This window comes from Hordeum vulgare, chromosome 5H (assembly GCF_904849725.1).
Source record: "Hordeum vulgare subsp. vulgare chromosome 5H, MorexV3_pseudomolecules_assembly, whole genome shotgun sequence".
NCBI lineage: Eukaryota > Viridiplantae > Streptophyta > Magnoliopsida > Poales > Poaceae > Hordeum > Hordeum vulgare.
In genome coordinates, this window is record NC_058522.1 from 524,429,974 (window position 1) to 524,454,777 (window position 24,804).

General features: G+C 44.3%; 1 protein-coding gene and 1 pseudogene across 1 annotated transcript; both read right to left on the bottom strand.

Annotated features, from left to right (window-relative positions):
- Positions 1–8,707: 8,707 nt before the first annotated feature.
- LOC123397134 lies at positions 8,708–18,652 on the bottom strand (annotated as a pseudogene).
- Positions 18,653–19,280: 628 nt separating this feature from the next.
- LOC123398310 (E3 ubiquitin protein ligase DRIP2-like) lies at positions 19,281–24,585 on the bottom strand. The gene is made up of 7 exons (XM_045092788.1): positions 24,237–24,585; positions 22,607–22,706; positions 21,153–21,468; positions 20,808–21,052; positions 20,663–20,713; positions 20,227–20,299; positions 19,281–19,806 (listed from the first exon to the last, which is right to left on the bottom strand). Exons 1-7 carry the CDS (start codon positions 24,355–24,357, stop codon positions 19,585–19,587), a joined length of 1,128 nt encoding a protein of 375 aa, XP_044948723.1. The 5' UTR covers positions 24,358–24,585; the 3' UTR covers positions 19,281–19,584.
- Positions 24,586–24,804: the final 219 nt, after the last annotated feature.

Genomic DNA, 24,804 nt, shown 5'->3' on the forward strand with positions numbered 1-24,804 from the left:
CACCTCAAAGGATAAAGGAAGAACAAACGCACATATGAATGCAAGAGAAATGATACTTGAGGTTCTCCAACAAGAATCTTGAAGAACACATGAGAATGGATTGAAACCTTGATGAACCACCATGACGGACCTCCGTATACAAATGAATGATGCAACGATATAAAGGTAGAAAAGAGTAAGATTATGACCTTGCCAAGATATAGATGAAGCTTCACAAAGAGATACTTGAGAAAACTTGGAACTCCGCAAAAGAAAAGATAAGAACACTTGAGAAAAAAGAAATTGATATCATGAGCCACTCCGGAAGAAAGATTGAAATCACTATGAAACAGGAATAAGAATTTTGTTATGCTTATCCTTCATCAAGTTTAATTGATGACAAGCAACGGATTTAGCGTACAACTTATTCTTCTAGAAATGATTGAGGAGAGAGATAAGCATCACTTGAGGCATGATTGAAGGACGCACCGGTAAGAATTCACAAATAAATGGGAACACCACGAATTAATGGAGATACAAGAGAATGAAGAGATCATAAGCCACCTGAGAGAAAACTTGAACAAGGCACCAGATAAATGAGAGACGAACGAAGAGACAACAATTGAGAAGAATTGAGGATGAAAGCTGAAAGCTGAGAACGAAGATTCTTCTAAAATGATGGCCTTCAGAGGATCGAGAATGAAAAAAACTCAGGGAAGCACCGAATAGAAAGAACGGGATACTCATGATTGGAACAAATAAGATGATGGCACAAAGCTGAAATGATGAATCTTCAAAAAAACGGACCAAGATTTGAGAGAAACACTCCTTCGAATCTTCAAAGCTGAAATGATGAGGAGAACACCACCAAGAATTAATGAGACACTTCGGAATAAAGAAGAATAAAATGTTGAGCCAAATAAGAGAATTAATTCAAATTGATCCCGAAGAAGGAATAAGACTGATGAAATCCATACTTACGTCATAGCTGAAAAGAATTAATGATCTCTGGGAAAAGATTACAAGAGACAGAAAAGATCCTGGGAAAAAAACCTGTGGGTTATGGGCCCACTCAAAGAAACCACCGTTAGAAAAGATTGCTAGAAAGATTGATATTGCACCGGTATGAAGAGAACTAGATGAGGTTAGCACCTCGAAATAATTAAAAGAATTGAAAACGAGAAACTACTAAAATATCTTTAACACTCCGGATAGAAAAGAGATGAATGAATAACAAGAAGACTGATAAGAATTTCCAACATGCGAAAGAATTACAAGGATGAAAAGGATATGATGTACACGGACAACTGAATTAAATTCACCGGTACGGATGACAAGAATAAACAAATATGACACGAATCTCCTGAGGATCTTCACGATGAATCAATGGATAAGATAGAAAGAAACAAATAACAGAAGCACATGAAAGAAAACTCTTGGATGAAAATTGAATCACTCGGAAAAAAGGCGGGAGGGCGGGGAAAAACAAAGACAACTTGGGCTGGATGAGATGAACTCCGGAATAAAATGAGAGAATGCTCTTGCAAAATTGGAGAGGATTGAATTCACTTGAGGAGAAGCACACTGGTTGGAAAAGAATTAACATCACGACTCCGGTCGACAAGAATTGATAAGACAATTGATTAAGCAAAAGGATTAGCACTCTCATATGAATATGAGAATACCTCTTAGGAGAGATCTGAAATCACCACTTGACATCGAAGCAACACAAATTTGTTGGAAGATCGTCCTATAAGTAACTACTTGAATTCCCACCTAAGAATACCCGAAATATCTGGTCAGGCAATCTGGTACACGGATACAAGGAGTAATATCACACAACTCCTATACTAACCCGTCACTTGTATCACATCCGTCAACACACAACCAGAAACTCGGACCTTCATCTACAACAGACCCTCGTGATCACCACGATACAAAGTATGGCAGTACTCCCGAACAATCTGCACCAGTACTGGGGACATTGGGGTTATCTCGCCACTACTAGTATTGAAGCAATTACGAACATCCTTCGTTCTGAGATACTAAGAAACCTGAATGATAACGATGTGCTCAAGAATCCCCTGGAGCTCAACTCCCCTGAAACTCAAAGCAGATAGGAGGCACCAAGACAGAACTCCGTCACATCGGCATCATATAGATTCCAAAAATATCCGCGTGATCCTAAAAATTTTGAGTGAGAAGAGGAGTAGAATTAAAATATTACGTCAAGATTACTCACCAGAGCATAGAAGAGGAGAAAAAAGAATCCTACTCTCCGATATATAACTAGACTCAAAGTTTTTTTCACTAGACTCGACTCGGCCAAGTTCGATCAATCAAGGGGGCTCCTAGGTCGGTACTGCTCTGATACCAACTTGTCACGCCCAAGATGCGACCCTATCCTCAATTTGGCACGAGGGCCTCGTCAGGGATAGAAGCGCATCTCATCGTGTCACAAGAATGGATATCGTTACAAGTACATGTACTGAAAAGAAGAGATATATATATAGAATTGGCTTACACTCGCCACAAGCTACATCAGAGTCACATCAGTACATTACATAATCATCAAGAGTAAGAGCAGGGTCCGACTACGGACGAAAACAAACGACAAAAGAAGAACGACGTCCATCCTTGCTATCCCAGGCTGCCGGCCTGGAACCCATCCTAGATCGATGAAGAAGAAGAAGAAGAAGAAGAAGCAACTCCAAATGAACAATCAACGCGCTCGCGTCAAGTAACCTTTACCTGTACCTGCAACTGGTGTTGTAGTAAACTGTGAGCCACAGGGGACTCAGCAATCTCATTTCCAAAGGTATCAAGACTGGCAAAGCTTATCAGGTGAGGCATGGTTAAGTGGTGAGGTTGCAGCAGCGGCTAAGCTTATATATATGGTGGCTAACTTACGAGTACAAGAAATAAAAGGGGGAAGATCTACGCATAACGGACGTGTCTACGGTTGATCAAATGAATGATCCTGAACACCTACCTACGTCAGACATAACCCCACCGTGTCCTCTATCGGAGAAGGAACTCACGAAAGAGACAGTCACGGTTACGCACACAGTTGACATATTTTAGTTAAGTTAACTTCAAGTTATCTAGAACCAGTGTTAAACAAAGCTTACACGTTGCCACATAACCGCGGGCACGGCTTTCCGAAAAGATTTAACCCTGCAGGGGTGCTCCAACTAGTCCATCACAAATTACCACAAGCCGCATAGAAATCCTCAATCACGAAGCTCGCGATATCGTCAGATTCCCTAGTGGAAAACCTCAACCCTGAGATTACCCAAAGCATCACCGGAATCCCAATGCACAAGATATTCCGTCAAAGGTAAAACTAATCCAGCAAGGCCGCCCGACGTGTCGACGAACCCGATAGGAGTCGCGTACCTCGTTCTCAGGACACGGCGGATGGAAAAGCCTACAGGTACCACACCTCGAGTTGCCCCGTGGTGTCCCCGCAGTCTGTCCATTTTGGACCAACACTCATGAGGAGCACTGGCCCGGGGGTTGATTAAATTATCCTCGGGTTAATTACTCCCTATGCAGTTCATTAGTTATAAGGCAAATGTAGTACCAAAGTTGGGCCCTGCCAGACCAGCTTTAAACTAAAACGAATTATCAAGGGGGTCCCCATAACAACCCCGATCGTGTTAGGAGCGCTCATTTATGGAACATAACACCGGTAGCCGGAAACTAAGGGGGCAAAAGGTGGAATAAAACACCAGGCTAGAAAGGCCGAGCCTTCCACCTTTTACCAAGTATATAGGTGCATTAAATTAAATAGCATTTAAATATGGTGATATAACAAGGAACCCATGTTTTCACATGGAAGCAATGCACCTACAACTAGCAACGCTAACATAGGGTTAAGCAAGCGGTATCATAGCCAATCAGTGGTTTGCTAGGTTGAACAGGTTGAAGGCTTCATGGCATTGTTGAGAGGCTGATATTTAACATGTGGTAGGCAACGAGACATAAGTGGTAGCAACGGTAAAACTAGCATGGCAATGATAGTAATGGTATCTGGGGAAATGGTCATCTTGCCTGAGATCCCGCTTGGAAGAAGAACAACTCTGTGGAGTCGGCGAACCAACGTAGTCGAATGGGTCCTCACATTCCGACACGTTTGCGGAACTCTATCGAGATGGAGCAAACCGGAAACAAACATCAACACATATATTCACCACGCCATATGCAAGACATGATGCACACCCTAATATGATGCATGATCAATTCAAAATGCAAGGGATGGCATGGCAACTCACCTCACGCAAACACTACACATTAAATGAAGCTCGATATGCAACGGGTTGCATATCGACGAAACTCCACGTTAATTGTTTAGTTCACTCCTGTTAATTTACATGGCAATGTTTAAGTTGTTGTTAACATGGCAAGGGGTGAGCGAGTGATTCTACATGTCATCCTAGTAGGTTAACACGCGAAGCATAGAACGGAGTTACGTCACAAGAAACATGCAACACAATATATCATGCCATGAATGCGTTATGCATGCAAGTTCAACCACGACAAGAAGGGAAGAAGCAGGTGTCGCCACGGCGAGCGAAAGGGGAACTATGTCGGCAAGAAGGAAACGATGCCACGGCAACGTTCCTATCCCGATACTCAATGAGATATCGTGGCAACGTATACGATGCGTGTGCGGAAATGTTAAATAAAGGTGGGGTGATCCCGATTACCGGGTTCCCATGTGTCGAGGCACGACGAAAGAAGACAACGTGCAACGGGCATACATACGGTGCAACATACATTCATCTCATACAACACTTGCATTCGTTACACGACACGTCTCATCGGTATACCTTCGAAGCGTGCGAATCGGAGGGGTTCGGTTCGGGGAAGGGGAACAACGGTCGTCGTGGACGTCGTGGAAGTCGTGGTACCGGTCTCGTCGACGGTAGTCGAACTCGTTTCGGGGGTCGTCGAGGACGTCGAGGACGTAGTTGTTGTCGTGGTACTCGGGTCTCGTCGGAACCATTAAGGAGGGAATGGCGCACGCGGCGGCGGCAAATAGTAGCACAAGCTAGCGACGGAGACAATGGCTACAAGCGGCAGCAACTAAGAGCAACAACTACATGCAAGCAAGCAATAGCATCTACAGCAACTAGCTAGCTAGCCAGGCAAGCAGTAGCTACAACTAGAAATGCTAGCAACTAGCACATCTAGCAAGCATTTTAGCGGCAAGAAACATCAACTAGCCTAGCAGCAAACAGCAAGCATCAAGCTACGCTAGCAAGCAGTAACAAGCAACAACTGCAGCTAGCAGCTAATAGCATGCACCTACGACAGCCACTTCAGCAGCAAGCAGCAGTAGCTAAGCAACTAACAACAGCATCGGCGCAGGCATGCATAGCAGCAGCAAGCAGCATAGCGGCGAGCAGGCCATAGCAACAACAAGCAACAAAGCGGCAGCATAAGTATCGGCAGCAACTAACTACATCACAAGTAATAGCAACAGCAACGCAGCAGGCAGGCATCAGCGACAGCGGCAGCATAGCAGCAACAGCGACAGTAGGCGGCAGCATCGCGGCCAGGCAGCAGCAAGAAGAAGAGAGCTCCGACGACGCGGGCTCAGGGCAAGACAGTGGCGCAATGAGGCGAGCACGGCGGGGCGCAGCGCGGGGAGGCGAGCAGCGAGGCGGCGCGGCGAGGCGAACACGGCGGGGCGCAGCGCGGGGAGGCGAGCGGCGAGGCAACTGAGGCCGGCGGTGGCGCGGGGCTGACGGAGGCGGCCAACGCGGGGTTGGGCGGCGACCGAGGCTGTGGCAGCGGAGCTGAGGTCGAGGCCATGGCAGGCTCGAGGCGAGGGCGAGCAGCGAGGGGCCCTGGCGCTCGGGGCGGCGCGACGCGGAAGGCCAGAGCGGCGGGGAGAGGCCGGCGAGGCGGAGGGAGATGGAAGAGGGGAAATGGGAGGGAGAGAAGGGGATCGGCGCATGAGGAGAACGACGGCGCGAGGGAGACGAGGGAGAGGCGCGGCGCTCGGGGGGAGACAGGGGCTCGCTAGGGCAGGGTCTGCTGGGCCTTGGCCCAAGTGGGCCTGGCAGGCTCCTCCTCTCTTGGGGTTTTTTTCCTTTTTTTTAAATAAAAAACAGAGAACAAACATAAAGAAAAAAAATAGGTTTTTAACAAAATGAAGAAAAATGCCTTTTACTCCTTTTAAAGAACTATACCCAACTTTAAAATAGATTGGCATTTTTTTAAACGAATAAAAACTAAAACCTTTTAAAGAATTAAAAAATTAAAACCATTTTGAAGAATAAAATAAAACCTCTTTTATTTAAAGAATAAAATTAAAGCGCTTTAAAAGAGAAAAGGAAATGTTACGGATTTAAAATAAACAAAAGGAGAAAATAAAGAAAGCCCAAGGGGTTGCCCCCACATTTAATAAAAGGGTTTTTAAAAGAAGACGCTTTTTTAAAAGGGTTAAAACAGAAACTTTACACAACCCCAAAACAAAAATCAAAGAGAAGAGAGGAGGGGAGTTCCTATCGCCCTAAGACTCGGAGAGCACTCGAAGCACCACACGCGACAGACGATGCAAGATGACATGCATGATGCGATGATGCAAACTACATGATGATGCAACCAACAAAATAAAATAGCCACACGACGGAAACGGAATAAAGGAGGGGAAATCTTTTGGAGTGTCGGTCTCGGGCTGTCACACATGCCCTATGTATTGATCTGTTATGAAACGAGTAAAGTTAAAAGTATATGATGAGATCAAGGGGAGAATGTTAGATTGATCTCTTCCCCAATGGGCCCAACGACCCATTGGAACCTTGACTCACGCCCTGATCGGGGGCGTCCAGCCCAAGCAAGGCTGGTGGGCCCCTGTCGCGCAGTGCTATATAGAGGAGGTGGGGACCATGGCACAAGATACGAGGTTCGCTGCCGCCATCGATTCCTCACTCCTAACCCTAATCCGATCTAGAGGGTAGCGCTGAAGCGATGGGAAGCTCACCGTCGTCGCTACCACATCTCTCTCCTTCCTCACCGTCGTCACCGTTTGACGATGGACACCGGAGGGAACTCATCGAGTATGGGATAAAGTAATAAACCACTACTACTAACCGAACTCATCTAGCCTACAAGATCCACGGGATCTATCAACCACATTTAAAATTTTCAATTCAAATTGTATTTGACGCTACTGGCAGGTCATTCACTCCATGATGTTTTTGTCAGTAAAAAAAGTCCAGCTTGAAAAAAGTACCTTGATTGTTCTACTTATTTATTACAGTTTGAAAAGGTACCTTGCTTGTATCCAAATTGCAATAGATGCTACTGACAACTCAGTCATTTCACCCTGCTTTTGATGGTAAAAAATTTCAGCTTGAAAAAAATACTAATCTCTCTATATGTAAATAATTGTAGTTGGCAAAATCTAGTTTAGCTCTCCTCAACTACAATTATTTAAATACAGAGGGATATAACATTGCAGTAAACCAATAACAAGTAATATGGATCAAAGTATCTTGCTTGGTTTCTGCAAAGCAATTCCGCGGCGATGCAGAGAATGAGCAACATAGATTTGGAAATATGGCGCGCAAAGTAGTGGACCACAACACCATGTAGCCAAAAACGGCACAACCTCTTCCGCGTATCATGCATCAGTCCTTACTATTGCAGCGCACCTAAGGGGTCAACGTCCACCGGCCCATGTGTCAGGGTATCTTATCTGGAAGCATGTACTGCACATCATCATATTTACTCTAATTGCAATGGGTAGTACTGGATGCCGGCGAGCCAGCCCAAAGTTGAGGCCGGGTACCAGCGTCCCTAACCGTTTTATTAAGCTGCATGGACTTCTTTTTTCTAGCATCTGCTTCCTCATTGTTTTCTGTCGGAGATCCGCGCTGAGATCTCTGCGTTCGACGGTTGCCCGCACTTCCTAGAGATCCCTACGCTTGTTGGCTGCCCGCATTCGTCGAAGATCCGCGTTTGTCATGGATGCAGCTCGCCGATGATCTGTGCTCGCGATGGATGTAGCTCCCTTACATGCCCGCGCTCGGCGGAGATCCACTCTCTCCTCGGATGCAGCTCCGTCGCCCGTGCTCGCCATGGATGCAGCTCCGCCGTCCGCGCTCGCCATGGATGCAGCTCCGCCGTCCGCGCTCGCCATGGATGGATCCTGCGGTCACCACAGGCGCACACCATGGATGCAGCTCCGCCTCACCAATATTGACTGGTTCCAGCAAATACAAATGCCACATTGTAGCTTTTTGTTCTCGGTAGTAGCAAACGGGAACAATGGTTGCAGCAAAAATGCGGTCACTGTCGTTGCTGGTTGTAGCTCACCGTTGCAGGTACTAGTATTTGCATCTAAAAAATGAATGGACCTAGCAAAAATTGCTGCATCATGCAGCAAAAAGCTAATACAGTTGCGGCAAAAGTAGTTGCGGCTCGCCGCCGTCGCGGGTCGCACCTCAGCGTTGATGGATGTAGCAAAATATTATGCCGGTTGTAGCAAAAAAATATGATTGTTGTATCAAAAACACCACGCCGGCTGTGTATATGTAGCAAAAGGTGATGCCGGTTGTAGCAAAATGCGACACCGGTTGTAACAGAATGCAATGCCGGTTCAAGCATGTAGAAAAATTACGGCATTTTTTTTCTAATAACAGTGTCGTTTCATCCACGCCATGCTTGCTGGCCATGGCGCCATCCGTGCTCGTCGGTTGTAGCAAATTTTCTAACCGGTTGTAGCAAATTCCATGACCGGTAGTAACACAAAATGATTTCGGTTCCTGCAAAGAAGTCGTCCAGCCATGGCCGTGGGGACGGGAGAGGTTCTCGCCAGCAACAATGGAACGACGAGGTTGGGTGCCGAGCAATCCGTGTAGGTGCACCGGTTCCAGCTGATCAGGGAGAGACTCGTCGGTGAAGATTTCTCTGTTGGGCTCGCCATGGCTGGGAGTTCAGAGGTAATATATCGGGAGCAAAGAGACAAGCAGAGAATGAGTGGATGTGCTGCTTTGCCTGGGGATAAGACCAGGAGAAAACGGTATGGGTGGGGTCAAGAGCAACCTGGTCGCGTGCACTAGTCACAAATGCGTTCGCGAGCGAGGCGATCCGGCGCAATCGTTCAGCCGGCGCGCCGGATGCAAACGTTTACCAATTGCAATGTACTTGCTGCTGGAAATCCGCTTAGCAACCCACCACAAGATGTGCATCCCACGGTGTAGAACCTTTGGGCCTACACGCTGCGGGGACCAAATCAACATTCATTTTAAAATTTAACAACATAACGAAAATGTATCTGAACTCCTACCATTTAAGGATCAAACTAAGAAGATCAAGCTACATATGTTGACATGTTTGCTTGTTGAGATATTTACGTATAGTTGTTCTATCCAATGTGATTTTCATTAGCCTTTTTTGTCTCCATTTTGACCATATATTGCTCTATATATCCTTACTATCTTCATGCAATTATGCATGGATTGAAACAAATGTGATAAGAAGACCTAAAATAAAGTAGCAGCACCATTTCCTAAGTATCACATGATATTAACGCTATGCAGGTGTACTTATACATGGATTTAAAGAAATGAGAACTAGCAAATTGAAAAGGCAATGTCGTATAGATAACCTTGGTGTTTTAATAATTACGTACCTGACTCTGGAGCAAGAGCAGTGTCACATAATGGGCAGGATTCGATTTCCTCCACATCTATTTTCTTGATAATACACTCCCGGTAAACTGCATACAGAAAGATGGTTATAATACTGGCAGGCATACAAGCATCATACAGAGATTTGAAGAACCAAATTTTATGTGCTCGACAAAAATAGGAGTAGTTAAATTAGTAAGTCACAACAATGCAATAAGAGTAGGTACTTGACTTGCATCTAGATTGAGACTGCAGCCAGGACGTTGATCATGGGAAGAAAGCCTTTGTATTGAACTGGAAAGTTTACCTTCATGGTTTACTGGTTAACTGTTAAAGAGTTACAGGAAGAGTTCATAAGGTTTCTCCTTCCTACAACTTTCTGTTATATCTGTTTAAAAAATATTGGATCTGATCTAGTAGGGTTAAGTAATCTTCAGTTTTCTGTAGATGTATTGTAATAATTCCTTGTTAATGTGTTGTTGTGTGAATCTTGTTTGTTAGACAAAATTGTTTCTTAGGACTGGCAATAGCTAAACAGACTCTCTATACATACTTCTCCGGGAAAAAAATCAAACCATGTTATTTTATAACAATTAGTCCCTTTGAAGAGACTTGTTGGGTCTGAAATAGATCAGCACAAAAGTGTTGACTACCTGCTTATATGATTTGAATAATTTAATTATATTTCATGAGATTATTCTAGGCTAAAATTTTGTTTACAGTTATTTCAGACATATATTGATACATACAATAAAAAGACGTAGTGATCAATAGAGGGAGTGGCAAGACTGGAAACTGCATTGTACTTGCGCGCAGCAGTATCGACCAAAATATATTTTTTAGATAATCGGAGTAATCATCCGGGGGAGACTTGTGTGAGATCTCACATTAGGTGAGATCTATGAGATCGATTTTTTTTAAAGGCATGTTTAAACATTCTCAAAAAATTTGCAGACACACATTAATGTTTGATGTACAACCTCAAAAAGTTTGAGCTCCAAATTCAACTTACATTAATAGAAGCAAAAAAGACAAAATCAGATGTGAATAGTGTTAAAATACTATTCACCCGGAACTTCTACTGTTCACACTTGAATTTCTCTTTTTTGAATCTCTAAATGTACATTGAGTTTTGAGCTGATTTTTTCCAAAGCTGTAGACATACCCCACATGAATGTTGTCGAATAATTTCAGATTTTTTGAAATGTCTAAAAATATTTTTTTGATGCTGATCTCACGAGCTCATCTAAAAGTCAGATCTCACCCAAGTGTGTCGCGTGATCATCCTCTTGGCCTCTACATCAAGTGGTGCAGCCACTTTGTCAAAAAAAAGTGGTGTAGCCATTTTTTTTAGAATGTGAAGCGTGGTTATACTCTAAACACCGAACTGAAATACCTCCCCATTGCAAATAATTAGAAGACAGCACACCACTCGGGCTCTGCTCCAGTTGGCGATGGTGAGGGGAGGTGCAATACATTTGGGCCCGGGTCCCAGATCTGATGTTGGCTGCGGTGGTTGTCCGGTGCGAGGGGTTGGTTGTTGGGAAGGGGGTAATGGAGGTGGTCTGACCGGTATTGCTTGGGCCATAGGTGGTGTCACTATGCTAGACCAAGGCCATATTCCGGTTGTTGCCGGAGCAGACAAAAACAATGATTGAGGTCATTCGCTTCCTTCTTGAAGGCATCGTTGAGGCGGCATGTTCGCTTCTATATTTGAGATGAAAAATTCCAGAAAAACCTCATGTCTTTTTGAGGGATGAACGATAACGACGTCGTTGCATCACTCACTACTGAAATTTCACTCTACGCCAAATGGCACAAACACTCGGCGAAGGGTCAAATAAAATCAGCAAAGTATTTAAGAATAATTGTCCCCGGTAATTGTTCTTAGGAGAACCGAATTTTGCCGACAGCCATGCATCGGGTACTCGGCAAATAGTTTTGTGAGAACCACTAATGGAGGAGGGTCCCCTCAAGTCTTTGCTGAGAGCTTACCTAGTACTCGGCAAACATATGCGCCGAGAACCAATACTTAGCTTACCTAGAACAAGCAGCTCCCAGGAACTCCCAATTAACGAGTACCTTCCTCAGCCTCTCAGCAAAATGACAACCAAGCTGCCAAAGCATGCCATATGTATTTTCTCCCAAGCGTAGTTCGGAAAAGGCACCTTTGTCGTGCGGCTCTCTCGGAAAATATGGATTGTCATACTAGTTTCTACTTCTTTTTTCATGCAACCCTTTAGCAAAAAGACTGATATAACATCCACTTAGAGAAAGAATACTCAGGATCACATACATAACAACAAACTCAGAAAAGCATTATATATGGTCCACACAAGTTTCATATGAAGTCACAGAGTAGATATTTAGCATGAGTGCCTTCTCACTGAACAATAAAGTGTCCAGTGCATATTTACATACGATCACATGATAAAAACAACACCATAATTAGGACAAACTGAAAGAGATTTATCAAGTTCTTCAATCCACACTCAACCTGATAAGCTGGCTTGCACCATTCCCTAATTCATGATTCCTCTGCCTCCTCTACTATTAAATGAATCAAAGGGGCTTCCTTTGTTACACATCACTTGTTCATTGCATGGGGACCATGAATCATAGACTCCTAAACATCTACCTCTGTACTCTGGATCCTTTATATAGAAAGAAAGAGAAAAATATTTCAAGAAGAAATGCAAGTCAAAAATAACACTTGATACATAAGGCACTTAAGCATTCATCACTCATATACCCAAAAGCATCACAAGTGCTAATCTGGGTCCACATTAACAACTAGGTAACTATATCAAGGTCAAACTATTTAGGTGGGCTACTCCGAGATGTAGTTGCTGAAGCCAGTTATCGTGGAGTCGGAGCATATGGGGATATCCCCTATAGTAGAGGAGTAAGCGTCACCGGGAATGGTTGTCGATAGACACAATGACACCGGGTTGTCGCTCTCCTTTGGTGGCAGGCCCTTTCTCTCCTTAGTTGACAAATTCTTCTTGGCCAGAACCAAAAAGTACTTTAGTAGGATGAGCTGCGGGTTCGCCTTAATGAACGTCGCCAAGGGGTCCTCACATGCACGCTCCTCCTTACCGTATAGTCAACCCGACGGAAGCTACATCATCAGAGCAAGCCAAAGCCATGAGATCGATAGGTGGTAACACCTTTCAGCACACAATGCAAAATTAATATAGGAATAAAACATCAAAGTATCTAACGTACTGCCGGTAGTGCAGCTCCCTAACGAACTCATCCGCCGGAGCCCCCACCGGCCTTTGGACCTTGTCCTTCGGTTTGCAGCTCAACCATCGCTTGAGGAGGCCCTGCAATGTCATCGAGGGCAGACCTATATTTCGTGGCATAAGATCTCCACCTGCATTTTACACAAGTACAGAATATATATACAGGGTTTAGGCCAAAAAAACATCTAACATTGTCCATATGCATACATATTTTATCGGCTTACATGCACGATAATAGGAATACCGTTGAAGTCTACAAATGCAGCAGGGTGCTTGCTTTTAGTGGAAATCGATGGGGAGATCGGCCCCTTCACTATTTCTGAAAAATAAAATCTACAATGCAGCAAACTGCAGATTTATTGATGATCTAGTTCTACTATTTGGAAGCGAAGCACCTTGACAAGAGGCCCAACACAACAGTCAAAATGAAAGCACAAAGACATGTAAAGCACTCACCTTAGCATATCACTTGCTTGCAAGATGGAGGAGACCTGCATAGTTCCATCTCTGAAAGAAGAAGAAAAATAAATAATAAATATAAAGAAACTTCTGGGCTAGTTGGAAAAGAAACGTAAAGATATAAAGGGGAATTCACTTAATTCTACATAGTTTTTTCATATTGATCAAGAAGCGGATGCTAAGTAAAGTATGAGAGGCCTTTATCATTGTTGACAAAGAAACTTGAAGATTAAAGGTGAAATCACTTAATTCTGTAGGAATTGTTTTCTATCTGAGGCAGCCGTTTAGCTTTTGCCCTGCATAACAATTTTCATTTTGATTTGAGGACACAATAAACATGGTCGATCAGAACATAAAAAAACATTGAACGTGCTCAAACATCTTACTGTTTTGGTGCAGTCAGTAGTGAAAACCAGACTGGGGTAGTTATTCCATCATGCGAGTCTTCTTCTGTGCTTTCCCTCAAACTAATTTTTTTTTTGGAAAAGGATGTTAAGACCCCCGGCCTCTGCATCAACCGATGCATACAATTGCCTTTATTACTTATTCAACAAAGGTCTGACAAGAACATACATCAAGCCACCCGAAGCCCCCACTCACACCTACAAAACGCGATAATGTGGAGTGCTCTCACTCCCCATATCTAAAACCGGTGTCGTCGCCGATCCATCCACATAACGTATCGAAACTAACAGCCGATGCAGCAGACCTAAAGCATACACCACACGCACACGTTTTAGAAGCCGCCATCATCATCGAACCGCTTTCCCTCAAACTATACTCTATGGTTGCTTTATTTTTGCTAATTCCCCTTAGACAAGAACTTCATTTTTGAGATTTCTTTGCACTTGAACCGATTAAACTACGTAAGGGCTTGTAAAGCTCTTCCTTGCCAATAGTCTCGTGATTCTTTCCACTTTTAGAAATATCTGCACTATTTTGTTGCCGATGGAAGTGTAGTTAGAATAAGCAAATGTTACAAGACAATTGGCTTCACTTGCTGGTAATAGTTTGATAATACCTTATTTTTATTTGCAGATATTGTCATCTTGTTTGATTTTGGTGCCATCTTTGGGGTTTCAACCAAGGTCGAAATGGACCTCTCTTCTATCGTCGCTGGCAATGTAATAGTTGGAGGCTCAGAAGCATCAACTTCTGTCTCATGTGGAAACACACTGTCCCTGATAGCAACATTCCTCCTGCTTCAGTTTATCCCTCTCCTCCATCAACTTATCTCTCTGCTCCCTTAGTTTGTTTGACTTATTGAGGAAATTAGAAATCTCTGTGAGAAGACTATCCATTTCATTCTTCATATAGGCATTGTGTTCTTCCAGTTTTATGATGTTTCACTATGACTGTTCTAAGAGCCACTTATTCCACTTGTCCACGTCGTACACATATTCGTTGTTGCATGTAGAATTGTCCATATGTCCTGTTTCAAATTGTGCGCACAAGCAAATTAAAAACGTGTAGTAGCAATTATAAATCAACTACTACCTAAACATTACAAGATTGAGACATATGTTCTCAAATCCATCTAGTATAAAGCACTGAAAACATATCTTGGAATTCATATGAACCTCACCATCTTAAAATGAAGAATTTAAAATAACATGCATTTCATGTGTCTCTCGACTTTTTTAGATTGTACTGTACATGAGAAACATATATACTTGATAACATTTACATGTAGAATTTTGAAAGATCATATGTGTACTACATAAGACTACATAGACTTACTAGGCATTACGAATTAGAGTAAAATTTACAAGCGTGCTCTTTTGAATAGATTGGCATCCATTCCATAGGTTTGTACAAATTGTTTAGTTTGGCAGAGTTGAATTGTCAATGTTCAAAATGCATATACTTTTATCTATCATGACAATTTGTACATACACCGTAGATGCCACTACACAATTAAAGCTCATAGTTAGGACTTCTTTTAAAATGACTCAATAAATTCTACAATGGAGATTCGGAAGATCGATAAATTCTACAATGGTCCAGAGTTGATGTGATGCCTACAGATTAAATTTATGCAAAAACCCATCATGGTCATTTGTAAACTTTGAGCACAACATCCAATTTTCATTTCTGCTCCAGTTTGAGCATTGCACTGCAACCCTACTTTCCCTAGATAAAATAATTCTGAAATTTTTTCATACCATATAGTTCTTCCTACCAAAATCTTAAATCCAGGAGAACAGATCCATTTGCACATTTTAAAATCACCAAATGTTCTCCCCAATGTGTGGTCCAGAACTGAATTTTCTCCTGACTTACAGTACTAATCATGCATACATTACCTAACCCTAATCCCAAGAAAATGAGAGAGGGAGGGGCGCCGGACTTACCGCGGAGGTGCTCGGGGGCGAGGAGTTGTGCGGGCGGCGGAGGGCGGTAGCGGGCGAAGACGGGCAGCGTCGGGCGGGGCGGCGACGAGCGGAAGCGGCGGCGGGGATCTAGAGGAGGACGGTTGGAGTTGGGGATAGAGAGTGAGGACGAAAGGATAAGTTCTTTTACTACGTCGGGAGTTGTTAAAATTGACTAATGCTTGCGTGGGCCTAACGGACCTAATGTGCAATGACGGGCCTAATGTGCAACGCCAGCACTAAGCAAATAGCTATGCTGTTCGAAATTAGCGAGCATCGGCACTAATTGAAAATATTAATGTTGACGTTGGTGGAAAATGGCGCGTCACGAACAAGAGTTATGGCTAGCCATTTCTTCATTAGTGCAATAACATAGGATGGCGTCCCCTTACCCTTTTCAAAAGGCTAATGGATACCGAATTTGAGTGGGGGAGGGACTCCTCCTACCTAGCTAGGGACGACGCAAGGGGAGGAGACCTCCTCCCTCTTGTGGTGTCCACTAGCTCCTCTCCCCTACACATATATATACTAGAGCTTTTAGCCCTTTTGACACACAAGTATTTTGAGTCTCCTCTAATTCTTTCATTTAGTTCTAATTTGGAGTTGATCAAATTAGATCTCGACCTAGATCTTTCTAATCCCCATACAAGATAAGCCATGTGTAGTTCTCTTTTTCTCCCTCTAATTCTCCGACGACGATTAACTCTGAATGGCGAAGTGTTGTCGGATTGTCAAACTTGTACGCGTGCAATCCGTACAGAGGTCGCAACTTGAGTCCTCGGTTCAAGTGATCATTCGTAAACCGTTCAAGGGACTTCATCAACGATCTACACCAACTTTGTTTCCGCTGTAACTCAAAGTTTGTAACGATCTGATCCAAATCCCTTATGCATCTTTGTAGTGTTGCTGGAATCGTGATCGTAGGACGAATTTCTTCCTTTCTACAACATTGCCCAACAACTCTATCACGTGCAATAGAAGAGGGACAGGCCACAAAATTACACCAGTCTCCTTGCCCTCTCCGTTGTCATGCTGGAAACTCTTTCCATCACCAAATCCGGCAAGGCGGCATTCCCGTTGCTTAAGGTATGGAGTATATTCTATTGTTACAAATGAACGGAAGATTTGGGATCATGTATACTTACTTGCTTTAGTACTCGTAGAACCTTAAAATGGCTTTATCTTCACATTCATTACATGTACTATTAGTGACAAGAAGAGCTCAAAAAGTGGCAGTACCACTTCTTAAGGCTCACATGTTATTAACCCTACGCAGATGTACTTATACATGGACTCAAAGAGAAAAGAGAACAGACAAGTTGAAAAAATAATTTTGTACATCAGATAACCTTGGCGTTTTAACAATTATTGACGTGGGTTTCTCTTCAGGAGTGATCCCAAGAGCAACGTCACATACTGGGCGAGCTTCGATCTCCTCCTCATCTATTTTCTTCATAATACACTCCCGCAAACTGCTTAAGAACTTGTTATAATATAGGCAGGCATGCCAGTATCATAGACTTGAAAGAAAAAAAATTATAATTGGTCACATGTCACCTTCTCACATCAAACAATTTCCTATGTACATGCTATACGGTTCTTCTATCGTCGTAAACTAGCAGTGAAACACTCTCTCCTCGGAAGCAAGCATGCTTCAAGCTCCATCAATACTAATTCTGCTCACAGACTAGCGGTGGGTGTCGCCCAAAGGAGATGGAAGCCGGCAGTAATAGTAGGAGTACAATTATTAGGAAGAGGAAATCAGACGCACTCGAGGTCGAGGGTTAACCAGCTTCGGTGTCGGCGGCAGCGGCCGATCCTGAAGAAGCTAAGCGCGATGGTGGCAGAGAAGGTGAAGATAGATGAGACCTCAACATCATCAGCAACCTCCCTGAAGACATGCTCCGAAATATAATCTCGCTACTCCCCATTAAGCAAGGCGGCCGCACCTAGATCCTCGCAAAAAGGTTTGATCCCAGACATTTAGGCAATCACCTCAAACCCTCTTTATAGTGTGGCTTTCCAACGACTCAAATAAAACCAAAAACCTTTGAGTCTTCAGAAAACTAACACTATTTCCCTTTTTGAAATGGGGATCAACAATCTACATATTCTTTCACCAAGAGATGTAATCAACACGAAAATACATCTAAAGTCTAGATGTAATTTCTACTTCTTCCATGGCAACGCCTTCAAGAAGGAATAAAAAAAAGTTCCGCCTACGTTGCCCCTTTCAAATGAAAACAGTCAAGACAAATATTTTCATCTTGATTGTCGAGACCAATCATTGAAGGGAGGGCATCAACAATGAGACGGCACATTCAACAAGGTAAACATCGTAAATTTTTAACTACTAAGCCCAACATTCAAGGCTAGGACAAGAATTTTCACCACAGACATGAGGCGGTGTTTCATTTACTATCTTGTAGGCGGATCTTTAGGTAGTAACGCCGGCTTGTACCCCATGGCAGGACGGTATGATGATGGCCAATGTACGGTTGATATTCCCAGCGTAAACCATCGTCCCAGTTGTCAGGGGGTCGTTCATGCTGAAGTGCAGACTGAAAGCTGGCGATATGATGTTAGTCGATGTGGCTCATCTTCCCACCATAGACCACCGCCCCAATCACCGGGAGGGGGGGGGGGGGGGGCTTATGATGCGGTGCAGAGCCCCGTCCACCCACCATGTTTGATGCCGATGGGATGCCGTTGGTTCTCCCTTGTCCCGTCAACGATTAACGTTGCCACTGCCGACAAGGACCTCCATGTGCAACCTCTTTAAGTGCCCTAGACAACAAACGTCTACACGCCCTCGGCCAACGAATTACCGTCGTGCAAACACCGGTACACCGCCATCCAAAGCACGGCATTTGCAGGACCTTGGCGGCACTATCTGCCTAGGTGCCCCGAGCGAGAAGCGCACAAATCTGGTGTGAGCTAGCATGCCCACCGCTGCCGCTCAACTGTTGTTGATTGAGAGTAGATTGAGCTTTTATTAAGCATAAATCGATTTAGAAAAATCAACTTTAGTTTACAATTTTTTTTGTTTCAAAACTTTAGTTTACTAAAGAAGTGTAACCTTCATTTTTCTCGATAAAAAAGTGTAAGTCGCACTTTCACTGAACTATTTCACTTTGTATTAATTGAATAAGACTTAGGGTCTATTCTTTTGATAATTTTTTTGGACTTTCACTACCCAGCTTATTCTAGAAACCCAACTAAAAATATTTTATAGAAGCCTACTAGTCAAGTCTCAATCAGTAGGCTTTAAAAAAAACTAATTCAATTGGGCTTCTAGAATAAGCTAGGTAGGGACAGCTTATTCTAAAATCTATCAAAAGACAAAGTGTCATCGGCTTAGACATACACGGAGACGGGTCCATCAAAATGACCTGTGGAGCGCAGCTATTCAGCTCCCTCGGTGTGCAGCTTTGCCGTCCACGCACTAGAATAGACCGTTATACCACGGGCCCGGACAACCCAAAGGCATCTCACCTATATGACCTTTTGACGGCCGCTGCACAGCCTAGTCATAATTACCACAAGAAAGAAACATAGGATTAATAGAGGGGTTTTATCGCGAATTTCTTGTCATAACTGTAAACCAAAAATGTAGCCTACATAAACTTTCGAATTTCTTGTCGTAACTGTAAACCAAAAATGTAGCCTACATAAACTTTTCAGATTCTTTGTCTACGGCTACGCTAACCTCTTCCTCTCGCCCCATCTCACTTTACACGGTACAGCAAAAACGAGAAAGATATGCAGGTATAGAATGTGGATAACTGCATGTATATATTATCCTAATTAACCCTAGGTAGGCTGACTGCTGGACGATTGAACGACGAGCATGAGCAGATGACGGGGACGTAGGAGCTAGGTGCTGCAATGGCAGGGGAGGGAGGATGTCTTCATCGTGCAGCACAGGGGCCTGGGCGCCGGGCACCGGCGGTAGCGCAGCTCCATCACAAACTCATTCGCCGGAGCACCCACCGGCCTCTGCACCTCGTCCTTCGCCTTGCAGCTCAGCCACCGCTTGAGTAGGCCGTGCAGCGTCGTCGAGGGGCAGACCGGCTTGTCATGGCATAAGATCTCCACCTGTATTTTGCGCAAGTGTATACACAAGGGGTCAGACAAAAGAGCAAGTTCACATACTTTCACAGTTCGTGGGCACACAGACACACACACAAGCTCGCTAACAGGAAGAGATGTGATAGGATAGATCATTGATCTGCAAAATGTTTCAGTGACGTATTCTTTGGGAGCGTTACAATAGAAAAATGGTACAAATAAATCCTACTATGTCACCATCCAGATCTACAAATGCAGCAGGGTAGTTCCTTTCGATGGAAATCGGTGCGGAAAGTGGTCTCTACACAAATGTAGCAAACTCTAGATTTATCGATAATGTAATGCTTGGAAGCAAGCACCTTGCCTTGATAGGAGGCCACAGACTTGAGTAGGGTTTGTGGAGTGACAAATAAAAAATGGAAGTACAAGGACATCTAAAAGGCTCACCTTATCGTCACTTGCTAGCTCGAGTTTTTTCATAATCAGCCTCAATATGGAGGACACCCGCATAGTTCCATCTCTGAAACAAGAACAAAAAATCATATTGAACGGAATGCATTAAATTCTTGGAGTCTAGCTACATACCATTACATCAGCAAAAACTGAATTGCAGGTAGGAATGAACGGAAAAAAAGAACACGCATGATTTTCGGATGAAATATCCTCTCCATTGCTGATAAAAATTCACTAAAACACTGTTTTTCTAGGTTTTCACCTTTGTATTTTGAGATGAAGAGATGAACTCTTGCTAATACCAGAGCAATCTATGCATATCTAGTAGAAAACATAACAGGAAAAGGGGCATCAGCCCACTGAGCCATCTAAGCTGGGAAAATATCTCCACCAATCTATGCTATGATTAAGGATGCTAAGGGGAACTCACTTAATTCTGTAGAAATTCTTTTCTAGCTGAGGCAGCAGTTTAGCTTCAACCCTGCAAAACAATTTTCATTTTGATGCGAGGACACGAAACACATGGTCCATCAGAATCAGTATATATATTGAATATGCTGCAAGAGGGATCTTACTGGTTCGGTGAAGTGACTAGTGAAAACCAGACTTGGGTAGTTATGCTATCATGCGGGTCTGCTTCTGGGCTTTCCCTCGGACCATCCTCTGTGGTTGTTTTATTTTTGTGACTTTCCTCGTGACAAGAACTTGATTTTTGCGATTTCTTTGCACTTGCCACGACTAAACTCTGCAAAGGCTTCTCAAGCTCTTCCTTGTCAATCGTCTCGTGATTCTTTCCATCTTCAGAAATATCTACACTGTTCTGTTTGGGATGGAAGTGTAGTTAGAATATGAAAATGTTACAAGACAACTGGCATAAAACTTGCATATGAAATTATGTGCTTATAACACTTCAATACTACCTGCTTTTTATTTGCAGATGTTGTCATCTTGGTAGATTTCAGTTCCAAGGCCTTCTCAACCGTCTGATTGCGGTCTTCAGATTTATTTGGCAATTTACCGAGAGAAAACTTGTGAGATATGATAGTCCTTCTTGCAGCTTTGGTTCTCCGTCCTGTCAGAGTAGACTGTGTTGCCACCTTTGGTATTTCAACCAAGGAAGAAATGGACCTCTCTTTTCTCTTTGCTGGCAATGTAATAGTTGGAGCCTCAACTGCATCAACTTCTACCTTAGGTGGAAACAGATTATTCCTGATAGCCTGAATACTTATATCAGCCCTTCAAACAAGGAACCAATCAATCATGTTAGCTAGCAGCATATAGTTGAGTACCTAAGTCGAGATTGCAGGAAAATAATAATAAAGGTGGCTGAAATTCTAAGCTTTTGCTTCACAAAACAAAAATGTATATACTTTTTTTAGCAAGCGTATGTGTTTGAGGCAGTGTTATTAGACAAGATAACAATGTAGCAGGCAGTCGGCACGAAGAGCTGTGATAGCTGTTAGAACTTACGCAAGATAACAATGTAACAGGCAGTCTCTATTAATAAATTGTGTGTGTGAACACCATATTTTACTGAAAGGTACAAATTTTAAAATTCAATAACACAATGGTAATGTACTTGAACTCCTATCACTTTAAGGATCAAACTAAGAGGATAAAGCTACAAGTATCGGCATGTTTGCTTGTCGGAATTGATGATATCACTCACGATAATTTTATACGGATTCTGTCAAACGTGAATTTCATTAGTCTGTTTTCTCCATTCTGACCATCTGTAGCTCTATAGTCTATACATCCTTACTGCCAAACTCTAAAGGCTGCAGCTGGGCGTCATCGGCGTTGAAGGCGCGACATACCGTCGGTGAAGGGAAAAGTTACAGAAACAAGGACAGGAGTGGAACTGTAGGGTGTGGTCAGTCGGCTGCAGTACGAAAACTGTTGGCCGCTGATGCGGGGCTTTGGTACGTGGACCCTGAGGCCAACTGCCGACTCACCGAATGATGCTCTGACACGTGCAATTGGAGGGAAAGGAGCCACAAAATTTTGTGTCGGCCCAATTATTAGTGAGATAAAACAAGCTGGAGGACTTGCAGGATGAGCTATTTTGAGGCAGCCGGAAAACTATAGAATTTATTCTATTGTTATAGATGAACAAAATTTTGTGTCGGCCCAATTATTAGTGAAATGATCAGCTTTAGTATCCGTAGAACCTCAACATGGCTTTTTTTGACATCCACTATATGTACTATTAGTGATAAGAAGGCCTAAAAAAGTGGCAGCACCACTTCACATGTTATTAACGCTACACAGGTGTACTTGTTGTACATGTTCTATTGGGGAAAACAAGAGAACTGACAAGTAGGAAAAACAATCTTGTACAGCAGATAACCTTGGTATTGTAACAATTACTAACCTGAGTTTCTCTTCTGGAGTGATCCCAAGGGCAACGTCGCATACTGGGCAGGCTTCGATCTCCTCCTCATCTATTTTCTTCATAATACACTCCCGGCAAACTGTTTACAAAAAGATGGTCACAGGAGAACTCTACAGATAAGCATGCAAGTATAATACAGGGGTTTGAAAGAACCGAATTTTATGTGCTCAACAGATGCAAACCACACTACTAGGAGCAAATTAGCAAGTAGCAACAATGCAATAAGAGTAGATACTTGACTTGCATCCAGATTGAGTGTGTAGCCATGACTGATAACTGCACTATACTTGCGGTGCAGCAGTAGCTGCCAGGCATATCGATCAAGAATGTTTTTTTAGATAATCAGTGTGATCATCCTCCTGGCCTCTACATCATGTGGTGCAGACACTTTGTCAAAAAAGAAAGTGGTGTGGCCACATTTTTTGTTAATAATGTGAAGCGCGGCTATACCCAAAACACAGAACTGAAATACTTCCCCAATACAAATAACTATTAGGAGTATAAGACAGCACGCCACTGAATACCCGCTCTAGTAATCAGAAGCATTGATAACATAACCAAACGGACACGAGTCAAGCATTTGCTAAAGAGGTATGGTTGCTTGCTGGCCCTCACCATCGACGAGTAACGAGCAGTGCTCTCTATGTAAGCTCAATCCCTAGATGGTGGAAGAAGATCAACAATTCTGACAACAAAAGTGCAGAGATGAGGGAGCTGGCTTGTGCGGCTCTAGCTGCATGGCACATTTGCTTGGAATGAGAGACACAAGAGTATTTTCAGAAAACAGAATACTACGGCTGCTAATGTTTGGGGGCTAGTGAGTGTAGGATTTAGCCTCCTGATGGAGGCTTTTCAAGAGTGGTTCTGTCCCTTTTTTTTTGTACTGCAGCCGAAGTGTTGTTGACACTGTCGGATGTTTATTGTTTCCCTTGCGCTCTGTTTGAGCCACCCTGTACTTAATGCAACAGCAAAACACCTGCTACTTACAGTCACACGCGCACACACGAAAGATGCAGCTTGGCTGCATTGTAGACTCCAAAGAAGAGGGATGGCATGGCGGCTCCGGAGGGACTGGTGCGCGGGAGCACGGGTGAAGACTGAAGAGACCACGGCCTTGCTGGATGGCTGCGACGGCGGCACAGGGTTTCTCCGGAGTAGCTCTGGCGCACGCGGCTGCCGGAGAGGCAACGCCTGCCTCTTGGTCTTGGATTGCGAAACAGACCCAGCTCTAACGAGAACGCCGGCCAAGCAGAGCCAACGCGGCGCAAGGTGGCCGCCCCGGCCAGACTGCAGCGCGCGCAATCGGAAGCATGGGCGCTCATCAGGGATCAGGACGCCGCGTCAGACGCCAACCTGATCACCACGGCACCACTGACAGAGATACAGACGGAACAGGGGCAGAGAAAGCAGAACATCGGACGCGGAAACCAAGGACGGCAGCGCGACGCGGCGCGGGGGACGGGGGAACCCGCGCGCAGCGGCGTGGGGCGCTCAGCGCGTGCAGCGCGGAGACGACGGAGAAGAGGGAGGGAGGGCGGACGACGGAGAAACGAAACCGTGGAGGCGGCGGCGGTAGAGAGAGAGAGAGAGAGAGAGAGAGAGAACTCACAGGTGTGGCCGCACTCGGAGAAGGCGCTGGCCTCGCGGAAGTAGCCCCTGCAGAGCGGGCAGGTGACGCAGGGGGCGAGCAGCGCCCGCGGCACGCGAGCTAGCCCCGGCGCGTACCCCATCTCTCCGCCGCCGCCCGCGGGCACCTCCGCCACCTGCTCCTCCTCCTCCTCGGCGACCTCCTCGTCGGAGGAACCCGGGGGGCTGGGGGAGGCGGAGAATCAGGAATACGCGGCGCGGGGCGATGGAATCGGGGGCATTGACCGGCCGGGAGAAGGGAGGAGCGGCGGCCGCGGCGGAGCTGCTCCGGCGAGGCGCGGGGGTTTGGGGGGGGGGGGGGCGGGGAGTACGAAGTCTTTTCCTATTGCGGTGTTGGTATAAATAGAAGAAATTGGAGTGGCGATTGCGTGTTGGCGGCGCCGGGTGCGCGTAGCCTGGGGACTCGGGCCCACCTGAATTTCCACACTTGCGATTTGTATTCGGAACTGTCTTCCTACTGCTTCTCCATATTTATCTTCTTTTCTTTTTGGGCTGAATATTCCGGTTTTCATTGTTCCATAATAGTAGTG